General features: G+C 38.0%; 2 protein-coding genes across 4 annotated transcripts in view; one reads left to right on the top strand and one right to left on the bottom strand.

Moving 5' to 3' along the window:
• The window catches only part of PTCD2 (pentatricopeptide repeat domain 2), a 101390-nt gene that overhangs the window by 39605 nt on the left and 44954 nt on the right, over positions 1-16831 (top strand). The window lies entirely within an intron of this gene.
• ZNF366 (zinc finger protein 366) overlaps positions 2357-16831 on the bottom strand; it is a 38446-nt gene continuing 23971 nt past the window's right edge. For 2 of the 3 annotated variants that reach the window (XM_050329628.1, XM_050329629.1), the window contains exons 5-6: positions 11540-11714; positions 2358-9660 (exon numbers count right to left, since the gene is read on the bottom strand). In XM_050329628.1, the coding sequence (XP_050185585.1) occupies positions 9125-9660; positions 11540-11714 (711 nt within the window). In that variant the 3' untranslated portion in view covers positions 2358-9124. Of the gene's footprint in view, positions 9661-11539; positions 11715-16831 lie in introns of all 3 variants that reach the window. The other variant, XM_050329630.1, reaches the window with a different exon arrangement.

Raw genomic sequence — 16831 nt, 5'->3', positions numbered from 1 at the left:
CTTTCTTCACAGCAAGGCTTCACCGCTGTTGTCAGTTTTCATTACATTTATGGGACTGGCTGGAGAGTGGATTCTCTATCTTGCAAAAATGCTTTATATACTGATTTTGAAAAATTATCTTTGCCTATGAAACAAATAAAAAAACATCAAGAGTTAGTGCTTCCAGAAAAGTCCTTTAATTTGTAGTAGAAAATAGCAAGGTCTGTAAAGAATTGAGCAGCTTGAAGAATCCTCTTGCAGCATATGACTCTGTATCAACAAATATTTTTCTGCATTTATATCTGCCACCTATCTTGTTTAACTGTATTTCTTTTAGAGACATTTTTGTGACACCTTCTCTTACATTTTTAGACAGTTCTTGTCTCCATTTATTTTATAATAGCTCTCCACAGGATAATATACATTTCTAATTTTCATACAACTCCATCATTCTCGTCTTACTACAACCTTTTTTTCAGTTGTCTAATTAGTGTCTTGAACATAATTTATTCTTTAAAGATTTTCCTTTCAGAACTGTAAGGGCACTTAAGTACTGAAAAAAATGCAGTACAAACAGACAATCCCACCTCCAAAAACACAAGCCAACATCTTCTAGTGATGTAAATTTATAGAGGTCTTTTGCATGAAAAGGCTCCTACTACAAAAGATATTTCAGTCCAGGAAGTAATTCAGTAAAGGGAAAATCTGGCTCCATCCAAATTAAATCATTTGTCTGATGGAACTGAATGTAAAGTATTTTTTCAAAGTATTCAGTATTTAATCAGAATGATAGGACACCAGAAGATTTATTTATAAAGTGGCTGTTTTCTGTTCAACTTCAACTGTACTTTCATTGCAGGCTGATCATTTGGGAAATTTGTGCTATATGATCCAATACAGCATCATATCACACATTATTATATCTGGAAACAGCATTAGCAGTGATCCCTATTTGGTATTTCATCATTTACAAGTGCTGAAATGACTCACATGCTGCATATATTTTTAGATCAGATTTTCACTTTATGAACCAGTGGGCAAACACACTTAGTTGTGTCACACTACATGAGCCTAAGAGTGTATTAATGGGACAAATTCTGAAAGAGGTTGTGTGTGCAAACTTGTTACTTAAACCAGGATTTTAATCTGTAGGTCTAATACACTGTAACTTGACAGTGACTTGTTCTTCTCAGAGACGTTTCATATCATTTGTATCGAACCAGCATTGGTTTTCCTTTTAATGATCCACCACTTCTTGTCATATCATTGATACTAATCTGTCTGTCTCCACACCTTTAGATGGAGTGGGCCTTCCACCATGTCATTACAGTCACAGAAAAACCCTCTGGGAACATCTCAGAGGCTCAATTTCTCTTCTACCTAATTTCTACATAGAACAGCATAGGTCATTTTTCACCTTGAAATTTATGAAAAAGACCAAACATACATTTTTCTAATTTTTTTTCTTTTTTTTTTTTTTTTTCCAACTGGCAAAGGGGAAACTTCAAGATTTAGTGATACTGAATCACATGGGAATGAACCAGGTAATAGTAATTGTTACCTAGCATCAAAACATGAGGGGGAAAAAAAGAAAATAACAGGAAAGAAAATAAAGGCTTAGTTCTTTTTTATTTAGCCTCCTGCATGTAGTTCTAGCATTTACATAAGCCTTCGTGCACTTTTTAAGATTTTTGCCGCAGAGAATTAGAAACAGAATATCTCTATTTTTGTTATTACTTGATATATTTTATAACAAACATTCCAGTTGTTTTCTCTCTGTGCTCATAAACAGCTTCAAATGTTCTTTGTGAAATCTGATAATGCCAATTTAATCAAGATGACATTAAAACAAAAAAATTCAAGAGCTTAATCATCACTTAAAAGTGATGCTTTTGTTTAAAAACAGTGACAGTGTGTTTCTGAGTTCAGTCTTCTGCTTATTACTTAATCTATAAAAGTATTCCTACCTTCTTAACTTCAGTCCTACAATACATCTGATTGGTTTTTCCTCTCTTTTTACATCATGCAGGTCTTCGAAATGTGTCTCTAAGATAAGGGTCTTTCTTTTTTGGCTTGCCTGAAGACAAGTTGACAAATAACATAATCATTCCAGAGCATTCTTTATGTCTTCTGTGTAGTCAGTAATAATAAAGTGATATCTCTGCATCAGAACGAACTTGGTCGTTCTTCTGTTCTGGTCTTCTAACTGATTGTCCATCATTGGTTTAGGCTTCTGTCGTGGTTTTGCCCTGGCTCAATTTACTTTTATACCTCCACGTACAATTACTATTAGTTGAGAGAAGGTTTATGCAGACAAAAAGAGACTGAATTTAAAAAAGTATGAGTATTTATTATTAACAAACTAACACTAAAGAATTATATTTACAACAATTCTACTTAAGTAAAAGGTATTATGTATTTACAGAAGATACTTCTCCCCCCACCTCCCTTTATATCAGTCCAAGGAGGAGAAGCAGTTCTTTTCTGTTCTCAGAATTCCAGCTCTCTCTCTCTCCAGTAATTCTGCAGCACTTTCGTCGCAGTTGGAACCTTTTCTCCTTCTTCTCTATGTCAGCCTCCAGGGCTGGGCCTACCCCTCTCCTTGGCTAAAACCGAAGGCTGAGGGTTACCCAGGTCCTGAAGGGTCTCCTTCCATAGACTTGCAAGGGGACACTTGCTTACTATGGATCTTCTTCCACAGGGTTACAGGGGATAATGGTTTAAGAGTTCACCCCTGTTTCCCTATGGAGGTCCCTCCCCCATGGGAGAACAGTCCTTGATTGACTTCTCGGCATGGGTCTAGTCTGGATCCTTACTCGGATCCCAATATCCCACCTGAGCCATTTTCTGCTCCAGCGTAGGTTCTCTCTAGCACCAGCAGCACGGATCCCACACATGGATCCCAACATCCCTACCTGAACCGTTTTGTGTTCCAGCGTAGGTTCTAATACCCGTCAGGGTCATAAATCTTCAACAGCAGCAGCATGGATCTCTCACTGAGATCCCAAGCTTATCTGAGTCGTCTCGCTCCAGCATAAGCATCGATCCCTTCGAGGGTCACAAAGTCTTTAACAGGACTCTGCCTCATCCGAGCCGTTCCTGCTCCAGCATAAGGCTTTCTCTGTTAAAGTCACAAATCTCTGGTGCATCCACAAGCTCCTCTGTGAGCCGCACGGGGGGTCTCTTCACTCCAGCAAACTTCTACAGGTGGCAGGGTTTTATTTTTCAGTCTTTACCCTGCTGAAGGGAGGGAGAGTGAAAAGGAGAAAAAGCAGTTCTCCCCCCTTCGAACTTTTCTTCTCTTTCCTGTGCTGCCAGCTTCGACCTTGAAAATCCTGTTATCTCATGGCTGGAATTCTTCTGCAGCGGTTTCTCATTTAAGCAGTTCGTCTTTTAAACCTTTTTTTTTCTTCACTCTCTCACAAGAGAGAAGGGAGGTTTCAGTACTACACCTGCCCCCCTCCCCGGCCCAAGCCGGGGGAGGAGGGGGCCTTGGCCCTCCTCGGGCCCACCGCGTCTCTCCTACATGGCTGCTGCTCCTAATTTCAGCTGCGCAACAACCTTCTCTTCCGTTTTCTTAAAGATGTAATTAGCAAAGGCGTCACTGAACTTTTTGATTGGTTTTTTTGTCCGGAAATCACCTGGACAAAACCATCCTCAGCCCCAGGGATGGGCTGGCGGGCAAAACCACGACAGCTTCCCATTACAAGAACCACTCTTCAGTGACACTGAGTGAAGTATGACCTTGTCAGATCAGCATTTACTATATAAAATACCTAGAATGTCAAGAACTCCAGATCCATTTCAATACCAAGTACAGCAGCTTTTTTGATATGTATTTATTAGCTTAAATTAATACAATAAATCATACATGCTTTTACTAATAAGATAGAAAGCCAGAAACTAAATATTCACATATAATTGGTTGACTTCTTGAGTTGTGGCTTTAAATAGGAACTCAATGTTCTATGTGAAATAAATATGCAACACATTGTTCGCAAAATCTGTTAGGAGTACAAAATGTTAGCTCTGTTACATCTTGTTCAGCTAAGCAGACATGACTTATTTTCAAAACTGTTAATAATTATTAAAAACTTCTTGGAATAATAAATACAGTACTTATATTACTTCTTAACTGTACACTCAAAACAGCAGAGTCCAGCAGCACCATATAAAGAGAGATATCAAAGAATAGGTAATAGAGAAACACAGAGTTGTAAAAGGGTTGGTACAATAGCATTACCAGGTCTTTCCATTAACTTATTTTAGAAGAAACAGTACAGGATAAACATCAATTATAATACTATCATGAAGTGTTTTACCCATTGAGTTTCTGAACAGAGAGCACCTGTCTTTGTGTTCACAGACCGAGGGCTGTCTGGCAGCCAGGAAAACTCTGATTCACAAGGAGATAACTGAGTCCTGGTGACCAGAATCAACACATCGTGTTCCAGGGTCACCTACAACTCCTCTTTCCCTATAAATTTATTTTCTATCTTCACCCTTAATTTTTACTAACTCAGCTTTTGGCTTTTCCTCCACCTACTCTGTTCTCCCTGCTGCCCTTAAAACCAGGAAAGCCTATAATTTAACAAACCACATGCCTTCACTTGCCCAGACTGATTATGGTAGGGCCAGTTTACCTTTCCTCATCATAACTTCTTGAAGCATCTCAGCTGTACGAGTTTGTGACCACTCTTATTTGCTGTTATGCTCTCCAAGAGGATGAAGCTAGGCTTCATCTAACAATGCAGGGAAATGGTACGTATGGGATTTTACGTAAAGGTGTTGGAGCCTGGTCTTTAGTTTCATGTGTCACCACACACTGAAAACACAGATAGCAGAGAACAGTAAGATAAATACTTTTTTTTTTTTTTTTTTTTTCCCCCAACACAGGAAGAAGAAGGTAGATTAACTCAGGAATCAGAAAAAGAAGAAAACATATCCCCCAAGGTCCAGGACACAGGTAATGTCTCCACTGGACTTCTGAGCCTCTATACAAGGCAAAATAAGGAAGCTAATCCCTTGAAAAATAGAAATGGGAAATAGCTTCATTATGAGAGCAAATTTCTATAAAGCATTTTCAAAGCTTAGGCTGTTACTGTCTGTTCCTAAAGTGGTGCCAATGTAAATAGCATGAAAATAACTTATGTTTGAAAAGCAAGGTGCTTCACAATGAAGGTTGTTATTTCACTTTTAATTTGTCCTTTGAGACCGCTTTGTAACAAGTGTCTTAGACCCATCTGCATTACGTTCTACAGCAGAGAGGACTGGTATCTCCTAACCACTTTTCTTGGGTCACTTGGCACTGTTTCATTATCTTTATAGTTTTGTTTGCAACTCCTCTTATTGGTAACTTACAGTTTTAGATGAGTTTTTTACTATTCTAGCATGGGTGTTTATGAATTAGCTTAGTGTGACTGTGACTGGGCAGAATCTCAAGGTCTCATTGTAATGGAATATTCTCTGCTTTCTAGGAAAAATGTGAGAAAAGGGATTCCTATTAGAAATTATTTGCAAATAGTATGTGTTTGTCAGGTGCTTTTGCTCCAGTGAGAAGTGCTTTTGTAGAAGAGGGTAAATTGACTGCAGTGACAGTGTGGTTGGAAGAATTCAGGTTAACCATTTAGACAACCCAGAGTGGTTTGCAGTGATTTTCTTTCCCAAGGACACAACTGGAACATTCTCTTACAAGATCTACAAGGGAACTCTGGACTTAATGCTTCCAGTAGACATAATTCTTGTGGTTGCAGAATCACAGCATCACAGAAGCATTTATGTTGGAAAATATCTCAGATTATTGAGTCCAACCTTTGACTGAAAACCATGAGGTCAACTAGACTGTAGCACCAAGTGCCACACAGTCATTTCTTGAACATTTCTTGAACACCTCCAGGAATGGTGCCTGGCTCAGTGCCCTTCTCTGGACTTATTCCAGCACCTCAATGTCTTTCTTTGAGTGAGGTACCCAAAACTGAACACAGGATTAGAGATAGAGCCTCACCAATGTTGAGGACAGATGAACAATCACTGCCATGGTCCTGCTGGCCACACTGTTGCTGATACAGGCCAGGATGCCACTGGCCTTCTTGGCCACCTGGGCACACTGCTGGCTCACATTCAGCCTCTGTCAACCAGCACCCCCAGGTCCTTTTCTGACAGGCAAATTTCCAGTCTCTCTGTCATCAGCCTGTAATGTTGCCTGTGGTTGTTGTGACACAAGTGCAGGGCCCACCACTTGGTCTTTTTGAACCTCATTCTGCTAGCCTTGTCCCATTGATCCTACCCATCCAGATCACCCTGCAGATCCTTCCTACTATCCAGCACACCAGCACTCCCCCACAACTCAGTGTTATGTGCAAATACTGAGGGTGCACTCAAACCCCTCAACCAGATCATCAATAAGATATTAAACAGGGCTGCCTTCCAATGCTCTGGGGACTACTGAGTTCTACTGGCTGCCAGCTAGATGTAACTCCATTCACCAACACTCTCTGGGCCCGGCCATCCAACCAGTTTTTAACCTAGCAAAGAGTGACCTATCCAAGCTGTGAGCTACCAGCTTCTCCAGGAGAGCGCCATGGGAGTCAGTATCAAAGGCTTTGCTAAAGTCCAGGTAAATATGCTGGGAGCTGAACTCTGCTGAAAATTTCTCCTTTACTCCATTTGCCTGGACTGCTGTTGATACACAATGATTTGTTTCTTTCTTTCTTGGTAAAGATTGTTTAGCTGTCCCATAGCACTCTCCAATGAATAGGCAACAAGGCTTTGCAATGGAAGAACTGAGTGCCTTCCTGCCTTACACACCACAGAAGTAAAGGACTTGTTAAATTCAACTCATCTGCATAATTACCAGTCTAGAAATTGCAGATTTCTGATTCCTTGTTTGTTCTTCTTATCATGAGAGCTAATAGGCAGCAAAAGTAGAGTGGACTGGTCTGGAATCATGCATAGCTGGAAACTAACCACTGAGACAGAGACAATTCTAAGACAAAGTGACTCACAGCTCTTGGCTATATACACTCTCAAATGGGAGCTTTTTTCTGGTAGAGACAAGATAGTGCCAAGAAGGCAACTGAAGGAGTTGTTTCCATTTCTAAGGGACCATCTCCTAGACTATGATGAATTTTTACCTGATCATTTCCCCTACAGTCTAAGAAAGAATGCAGTTACACTCATTATTCTGAATTTTTTCTAATTCTTCTGCTTGACCATAATGTCTTCCTTGAAAGAAAGATGGCTCCTTTTTCGAGAGGTGTCATCTTACAGTTGAGGCAAGGAAGAGTGTATATGGTAAAACAGTTCATTCCTGGAAAAACATGGATATGTATCTCTGAAATACACTTAGTTTCCAAAGTCTTCTTTAATTCTAGGTTTAAACTGACCTACGTTCCACATCAGTTTGGCATACCCTTTATATTTTTAAAAGGTATGCACATTTTAGAAGAGTCACGTGTATGTTACTTTTTCTTTTATCAACAGCTTTTTCTGCTCCTCATTCGCAATATTTATTATGACATGTGTGAGCCTTGGAAAATGAAACCACCTTCTCCAGCCTTGGACTACACAAATCCAATTTTATTCAAGGAATAAAGACTTCTGCACTGTTTTAGTTTGAAAGGTGTGTGTTTTCTTATAGTGGCAGAGAGCTGCAGCTACTTGACTATAGTCTTAGCAAACCACGTATATGACTATATTTAATTATAACTTACCATGTATTGGACATGATAGCAATGTATTTCAAATCAAGAACTTGGCAGGTAAGTGAAGAAGGCAGTAATATTTGGAAGAGAAGTACCATACATATGTGTATATATGTATATAAACATACATATATATATATATATGGATTTTAACTTTTTAAGCTGGGATATGGGCAGGACATGAGTAAAATATTATGACTTATTAAATTTTTATTTAGCATGGTGCAAGGCTGTTTGTTGTCTATCTTGAAGGTGCAGAAATTATTATGCTGGCCAAACTATTCATGCAAATAATGAAAAGTTGAATGGAATATACTTTAAGCATCTTTGTTATGAACATATAATTGTATGGGAATCAGAGGATGAAAAGCTGATATGACTTGGTAAAAACAGTATAAGTGAATTCTTCTGAAAGGACTAGAGCCTCCTCAAGATACGTTGATAAGGGGAAATTTCTGCCTCCAGTAAGAGCAAATTGAAAACTAGTTTGTGAGGTACTGCTTGTCCTATAAGGGTTATTTTTACCTTCTAAAATAAAAATTGATCAGGCCTGTGTATTTCAAAATCGTCCTTACTAGTCATGAAAAAATGAAGAGATAAATGGCAAAACTGTGTAATTTTTTCAGTGCAATTACTCATATTTCTTAATGTGTAACTATAGAAAGGTTGTGAATGCTACATGCTGCTGCCACCCATTAGATGTATTGGTCTGAGCAGGCAGTAGAATGAAATGTCAACACAGTCTATGCTATTTCATTTGAAGAATTATTGAGTACTGCCATACTGACTGAAACAAAGCATGAACATTCCTTGTGCCAGAGGAAGAGCTTTTGTAATAAATTTCAGTCCTTTCAAAGCCTTACAGAGTTGCCCTTCACTACCTCCCAAGACATTAGTATTTCTTCTTAATTTCTTTCCCAGTTCTCACTATAAGTGGTTGAATTAAGAGTCACTTCAGTAAATCAAAGTATTTGGACTGTGTTAGTTCTGAATGTTGACAGCATTTTCATGCTTGTCATGTTTAATAGCACTCTGGCTTATAATGTGAAATATTTACTATTTTCAAATGTTTTTGAGACATATGGCTAGAAGTGTTCATATATATCTAGTCAGACAATAAAAAAAAAATCAGATGCTAAAGTATGTTGCTTTCTGCTAACTAGAAAATTGCATGTAAGTATCTATCCCCATATAATAGTAATTAAACTTCTGTACCTAACCCATTGTCTGCTTTTACATCAAATGGATAAATATAAAAGTATTGTTCAATATCTATTGCATTTCTCATTGACTTTTAATGTACGTGTTCTACCCTAAATTATTTTTATTGATTTGTCTTGTTTATTTCTAAAGACTATTACAGACTTCCAGGTCTTGGTAAGTTACAGTTCATGTTAAAAGCTCTCTGGTTCGCATTTTCCAGCTGTTTCAAAGTGTCCATTTTACATGCCTATAAGCATAGTTTGTTTTTCCATTTTTCTTTCCAGCAATTCTTTCAAACTCTTGTTCCTGTGCTTGAAATACAAGTAATCAGAGAGAGAGTGGCCAAGTCTGGCCTTTTCAAAGGATCTAAAGCTGAGGCGTTCTTTGTTGTTTGCGAGCTCTCCCTCTCCTTGGCTCTCCTCTTTGTCTGAATTTCCTATTCTCTTCCCCGGTCCTCCCTCACTTAGCACTTCTTCCTTCTCATTGCAGTAGGACTCTCTGAAGCCCTTCATCATGCCCTCAGGTTTGCCAGAGAGATCTTGAGCCACATACAGCTTGTTGTCATCATGATGATACATGACAGGGCTGTACTGCTCTGCCTCATAGCAGTTGTCTTCCTCTTCTTCCTGGCATGAGCTTCCCTTGGCACTCTCACCATCAGAATGAAATGAAATTCCCTTCCCTTGGCTTTTCTGGGAAAGATCAAAGGGCTCTTCCTGTTCCAAACTTCTCAACACATTTGGCTGGGACAGTGCAATTCTTCCTCTTCCAAAACCTTGCAGTGGTTTGAGGGGAGGAGAAAAGGAAAAATTTATATATGGGAAATTTTACTACTTGATACATGGCTAAAAAACAGATTCTGAGGTGGCCTTGTAGTTCATACTTTACCTTTGTCTTCCATCCAGCTACCTCCAAGGACTTCACTATTGCATCTTATAGCATCTCCTTTGAGATGCTGAAAAAAAGAGTGCTATTCTATACACTTCACAGACAGGTCAGGATACAAAAAACATTATGTTATATATACCAGACTCTTCATGAGGCAACTAGGAAAAAAAGTGAAGTGGTCTGGCCTTTTGTAAGGTATTTTTTGCAAGTGAACCTACCCACTTCCTCCTTCCTATTCTTTCTTAAGTGAAAACTTTGATCTAAAGCATCACAGTCCATAATCCAGGGTCAGGTTTTATATATTATTTTTCCACAGAAGTGAAAGATACTAAAATCTTGTTAATGTAGTTGTTCTATGAACACTCCAATTCAAAGTTAATACTTTAAGAATGAAAAGACAATAAATTCTCGGCAGTCTGTGACTTCCACTCTCCTTAATTTTTCCTTTCATCCACTGATAAACCAATCAACCAAAAAGCTCTATGCGCTAGATAGTGCTTCAGCTTGAGGAAATAATTATAAACAAATAATGATTTTGAGCAGTGTAGTGTAAATCTGCATATAGTCCTGGATCGGATTTGCCTTAATATTTGTCAGTGTGTTTCCTTCTACTGGAAATACAGATGTTACCCAGAAGGCAACTGTAGGCATAGACCATTTTCATTAAAAACTGGTGACAGTACTGGGGTGAGGATTTCACCAGATAGTAAATATATACAAAAGCCAGTAGTTTACTTTTTTTTGTTTTCTTTGGTTTGTTTTTTCCCCTCAGTAATTGAATCCAGTTTCTGAAGAATCTATGCAGTCTCACAAGATAACAGATGCTACTTTGCAACCAGCTGTATTTGTTGAAATGATTCATAAGCAGGTGGCAGGCCTTACAAGTTATCTTGTGTCTGATACGCCTCAAGGGATGCAGAATCCCTGTACAATGAAAAGCTCTTAGGCAATCTCCGATTCCAAGTAATTGTCTGACTAACATGGTGCTTGTAGGAGATTTACAGAGAAAAACCACTTATTTCATTACCTATTAGGATGTTTGTAAATTTTATGCCAAATGTCATTAGATTAAGTGTTTTACATATGTGCTGGGCTTCCCTAATGTTTGAATTTGAGGAACATCAAAAATCTTCCCCATTAAAGAATTATTTATCTGCAAAATCTTAAAAAACATATCTTGGAAAATCAAACTTTCAAAACAATCCTCCCTAATTCCTCCACTTCTTTAGTTAGCATTGACATGTGTGCATACATGAGGATGACTTTTGGAATGGTACATGGTAGGTGGCAGACAGGAAATGCTTTGGAGGATACCCTGAGTAGTCAAAAATCCTTGTACTTTGAGATAGGGGAGTAGTATCTCCTGTTCATGTCTTCCTTTGTGAATTGGGTCTTGAGTCTGTGGCCTTCACCTGACATCAGCTATGCCAATACAGTACAAGGCTCTTGGATGTAGAGACATTCAGGTTTCCATCTGCATTCCAGACTGGAATCTAAGATGTGGTAAGCAAGACCCATAAATGGTCTAGATTTTCTGCTTCTGCCAATTTAAGAATAATTTATGATTTATTGAGGATCTCTGACCTGTAACACTGTAGTAATATAGTATATATATAATATAACTTCCCAGGCTTATGGGATTCTATTACTGGCAATAGCATTGGATCCATGGTACAGGTTCATGGATCTATAGTACAAAGCCCATTTGGGTTCACTGATATGCATCTTCAGATATCACAGAAAATAACCCTGCTGAAAAATATTACCTTGAGAATGAAATCCTCTTTCCATAACCCCATGTTTGACTTTCATGTGCCGGGTTAGGTTCCCCTTCAAGGTGAATTTGCTGGGACAGTAGAGGCACTTGAAAGGTTTACTATCCGAATGCAAATGCATGTGTCCCATTAAATTGTGCATTCTGTTAAATTCCTTTCCACAGAGCTGTAAAAACAGTAAAAAAGAAAATTATTACTTTGAATTAGTATTTACAAGGAGAGCATTTTAAAAGGAAATAGGACATTCTCTACTTGAGCCTTTGCAGCTTTTGGCTGCAATGTGTTTTTCAAAGTTCCAGGCAATAATCCTACACACAAGAATATGTGTTTAAGTATCTAAGACCCTCTGCACTGCTTACTTTCTTTTAATTTGGTGACCAAGACATACAATCAAGGATTCCCCAAAAGCAGGCAATGTTATTGTAAGGAGGGGAGAGACTTAAGTGAGTAATCTGGTAGGCTCTTAACTTGAATGACATTCAAAGTATAACTTTCTGCCCTGGCAAAGCATTTCATTTGTAGTTTATAAACCTAGCCTTTAATCAAGAACAATGCCAGGCAGAGATGGAGTTACAAAATAAAACCACTTAAGGGTTTCTGTGACACTGTCAAACAGAATATTACTTCTCTTTAAGTGGAAATTAAACAGCTGCAAATTTTGCTTAAAGCTATAAAAAGCAATTCCTTATTTTAGTTTGTTTCTTGCTCACCCTTTTTTCTCTGATCCCTTTATCTTTTTTTTTATCAACTTCTATGTTTTGGTGTGTCTGGTGAGTAAGCTGGAATTTAAACAGTCATGAGGCTGCAAGAATGACTCAGCTTTCCCTGAAGCATGTTCCTGCCAGCTCAAGCCATTGATCCTGCAATTTTTCCTTTGATGGAACAGTAAGGGTTGGGTTTTTTTCATTGTTGTTGTTTATTTAGATGAGTCCTTTTGTAGTCTGGGCTCTTATAAAACAAATGCATTCTCAAGACATGAGAGTTTGACATCACTATTAGAAGTGTCTAGTCTTACTTGTCTTCTGGTCTTTCCTTATCAGGATTTATACTTTTATTCACATTCAAGTGGCTATTTCCATCCTCTGCAAACTTCCGTGTTTGCTTTCTACTTCAGCTCCTTTTTTTTTTTTCTCACTGGTTCTACCAACAGATTTTAATTTTTTTGAATGTCTTTATTTCCCTATGAGCCAGAATCACCATTTCTGAATAACTGAAACTTCCATCTAGCAGGATAATCATCTGGCAGACAATTACTGAAAAGAAATTACTAAGATGCCACCACATTATTTGTATAATATGAATTCTGATTTCATTTATTTAGATATTATAGAACATCTGATACTATACTTGTAGATTCAAATTCAGAAAGTCATCACCTGGAACATCTGGATGAAATGTAGATAGTGGAATGATCGTTGGTGAAAAAGTACTATGTGCTTTGCTTTTTACACTGTCTCTTGAAGGAAAATTGAATCAGTTCATTTTACAAAAACTTTGCATGTGCACTGTTTTACAATAAAACTAGAGCTGACTCAGTGCTGCAAAAACAAAGATTCTGGAAATATTCACTTGTGAGCAAAAAAATTATTTGCTTCAGCTGCATATGTTTTTTTCTGTGCTTTTCTCTCTGTGATTTTCCTAAAGTGAACATACTAGCAAATAAATTTGTTAACAAAGTGTTCACCAAGATAACAAGAGGGGAAAAAAAGCCACTGAAAATGAATTATTAATTTTTAAAATTAAAATATCTGGTTCCAAGGGTTATCCATCCACTTAGCAAAGAGTACTATCTCTTCTTTGCATTCAAACAAAGATAATAGGCAGGATTGCTTATATTCAGAAAAATGAATGCACCAAAGAAACACCCTGAAAGTGCTGGGAGGAAACAAACAGGAAAAGTACTGATGAGCCCAGAAAATCTGCAAGGAATAACAGCAGCTGATTGTATCCTGACAGCTGTTAGAACAATCTATAATATGTCAATATTACTCTTGCTACAAGAAGGCCAATAATAATAGCTTTCTAATACCTCTTAGCTGAAGGCTTCTGGTTATCTGCTTATATTGTGGTTGACCTATATTGTCACCAGATCTTGCTTTCCTATAGCTAGGTCTTTATTTCTCTATCTAAACCGGTGGACAAGGAAAATCAAGTTGAATAGGTGAGTGGCTAGAATACTTCATGCAAATACATATCTTTATAAGTTCTTGAGTATTAAAACTCATCTAATAGGATTTATTTCCTTCTGCCAAGGTAATATCTATTTGTCTTTCTTTGTAATGAAAAAGGACTTCATAAAGGATACTTCTTTACAGTATAGAATTCTTTGTCTCTGAATAAAGTTGACAGGTTTTCCATTTCCCAGAGTAAGGCATACCTTAGGGATGTGTAATGTGTTCTTGTCATGAAATCTGCTCTGGATACATGAGGAAACGGTACTAGAAGGGAGAGGTGTGGCAGGAAAACGAAAGAATTGCAGATATTAAAATTGTGTTTCAGAATGATGTTTCTGTGTCTCATGGTCTTTGTTTAGCTGGTCCTTTTCAAAAGGTGCAAGACACTTTTTGGATGAATGATACAGAGGGTAAAGGAGGCAGTTTTTTGGTCACATACTGGGAGATTGTAATTCAAAGATAGTTGAGGTACACAGCTAATGCTTAATGAACAGCCTGAGGCTGCAGATCAAACTAGAAGGTTGTACAAGATTTTCTTTCTCTGTGGCATGACAGGGTTGTGAGCACTGATGGTCAGAGTGGGAAAGATGACAGTTGCATGGGACGGAGCTCCAGGAGAACTCACTACAGATCACCATAGTGCTCAGGGAGATGTTATGGTTTTATGCAAGAAAACTTGGGATGTCAGGAACTTGTGGACTTTTTGTTAGGTTGTCTACTTTAGACAAAATAAAATTAAAGCCTTGAAGAAACAGCTGCAAGTCTGCTGAACACACTTTGTTGCACTGGCCGATGAAATGGACTTCAGTACAGTATGCTAGAAGAAGCCTGCATTAGTTCAACTGTAGATTTTGTCTTTCTAAGGTATCACATGGAGTATCACACTTCTAGATCTGTCAGCCTGTTTTGTTTCTTCTCAAAGTACTTGTCTGTCACATTTTCTTTGGTTTTGAACTCCTGATTAAAACACACAATTTTAGATGGGAAAAAAGTGGAGTTCAAAATATCCACTGCAAAGTTTATTTGTCTGGGCTGGAAAAAAATTCATTGCATTCTTTATTGGAGGTCTGAAACACTGATTACTCCAGCACTAAAAACAACAGTAAATTTCATGGAACCTTCCTCTACAAGTCAGAATTAGCACTGTTGCACCAGTTGGTGTAACACCTTTATAACTCTGCAGTCTTTTTTTTTTTTTAAACAGAAATAAACACAGCAACATGGGCTCAGGACTTTAAATGCTACAGAGAAGTTCACTCTTCAAAGGCAAATCAAACATAGATCCAGGCTGCAGCTGAATGAGGAAACAGAAGGGACAACTATTTGCTACTCCTTCACTTCTGATAGTCTATGCTTAGCTGTGATTAGACTCATAGGAAAGCTCATGTTTTCTTTCGCTGTGAGAAAAAGGTAAAGAAAATTATTGCATGTGGTGAAGTAGAAAGGCTACTGCTGTGCTCTCTTTCCTTTGCATTCTTCTTCTTTTTTTTTTTTCTTCATAAGAAGGGTGTTCCTTTCCTCAAAGAGAGAGGGAGAGGGAGAATGACTGTAAACTGTCCAAAAGGACCGTGAGAAAACAGGAAGCTTTGAAAAGTACAAGAGAAAGCAAGATGAAATCTATTTGCAGGCGGTTCCCCGGGGACATGTGAGCCATTGTTAAGCAGGCTGTTCATACAGCTATATCCTTCCTTCTGCTGAGGAGGAGCTTGGTGCCAAAAGGCTGCTATCTGGTCACTGCCTTAACCCTCCAAGTACCAACCAGAAATATTTGCTTTCAAGGGTGTTTTGAGGGCTCTGTCAGAGAGGCAATGTTAGGACGCTCCTAATGCCAAAGAGCAATTGCTGATTCTGCCTTTGCTTATTGCTGCAATCTCCACTCTCAGGGGCACTGGTGTTGATTCATACCCCTTCAGCCACAGGAGAAAGAGCTTCACTGTGCTTACTTGTTTCTTTCCTCCTAGGAACACTGGGTGGGGACAGAAAAGTGAAAAAATAAGAAAAACAGGTGTTCCTGCAGAGCTTTTGTTACTGGCTGGAAAACATTCTAGTGATACTCCATTTCCCAGTTCCAGTTATTACCATCTCCAAGTTTTAATAGTCTACCGTCATCAAACACTAAGCTGAACACAACCTTCCAGCTAATCTGCACGTACCCAAAAAATAGTGTTGTTCCACATACTGCACCCACAACAGCTTATCAAACAATTGAGTTTCTTTTCTGAAATTTGAGGAGTCAGAAGAGGACTTTGACCACACGGGAACAAGAAGGCAGGTTTCCAGATGTTCTCAAAGAACAAAAATCTCCAGCAGACTTGACATGAAACTCCGCAAGCATTTCAGTAAAAAATTTCTTTTACCAATATGGAATAAAAAACCAAAACACTAAAGTTAGAAAACTTCACTGCTATTTTTTCAAAATAAAATCACAAAGCAAAATGATGAAGTCAGAAATATTTGGTTTTACATTTTCTTATTAAAATTAGCACTGAATGTTATGTATTCCTATGACATTATGAAGTTCGAATTTTTTGCAAGTGAAATCATTCCATTTAAAATTTTTCATACATCTCTGTTTCTTGATGAAATGGTCCTTTTAAGAAAATACTCAATTCCATAAAGATGTAGGATGAAAGAGTTTAAGAAATTGCTTTCAGATCAGTCTTATGCATAAATTGGGTAATATGTTCTGCTCTGTATTTACTATTTATTATAGCAAATTAAATTTGGAATAAAATCCACAACCTTTGACTTCACAAGGTATGGCTACAGTAAGGAATCATATAGGCAGAAAAAAGGAACTTACGTAGTGTCCAATACCGAGTAAGAATATAAACATGAATCATTCATAAAGAATATATTAAACAGGGTCAAGAAAGCTTTAGATTTTCATGGGGAGGGAGGAGAAGAGAGATGGAAAGGGAATGTCAGCCTCCGATGTACTGTGTAGAAGCAGCAAACTGGAATTTGCAAAGGATCATAGAAAAGCCAGATGGTCTCAGAGGTTGTTCTGCTAGCATACTGATGTGTCTGGTAATTACACTTGGCCCATTCAAATCCCTTCTGTAGTTGTAATTTGCTGTGGGGTTTTTTGACTCCTTTCTTGAAGTGT

Source organism: Myiozetetes cayanensis, unplaced genomic scaffold, assembly GCF_022539395.1.
Source record: "Myiozetetes cayanensis isolate MyiCay16 unplaced genomic scaffold, myiCay2020 scf4, whole genome shotgun sequence".
Lineage (NCBI taxonomy): Eukaryota > Metazoa > Chordata > Aves > Passeriformes > Tyrannidae > Myiozetetes > Myiozetetes cayanensis.
Note: the sequence above shows the minus strand (reverse complement) of the source record. Positions and strands in the feature narration are given on the sequence as shown.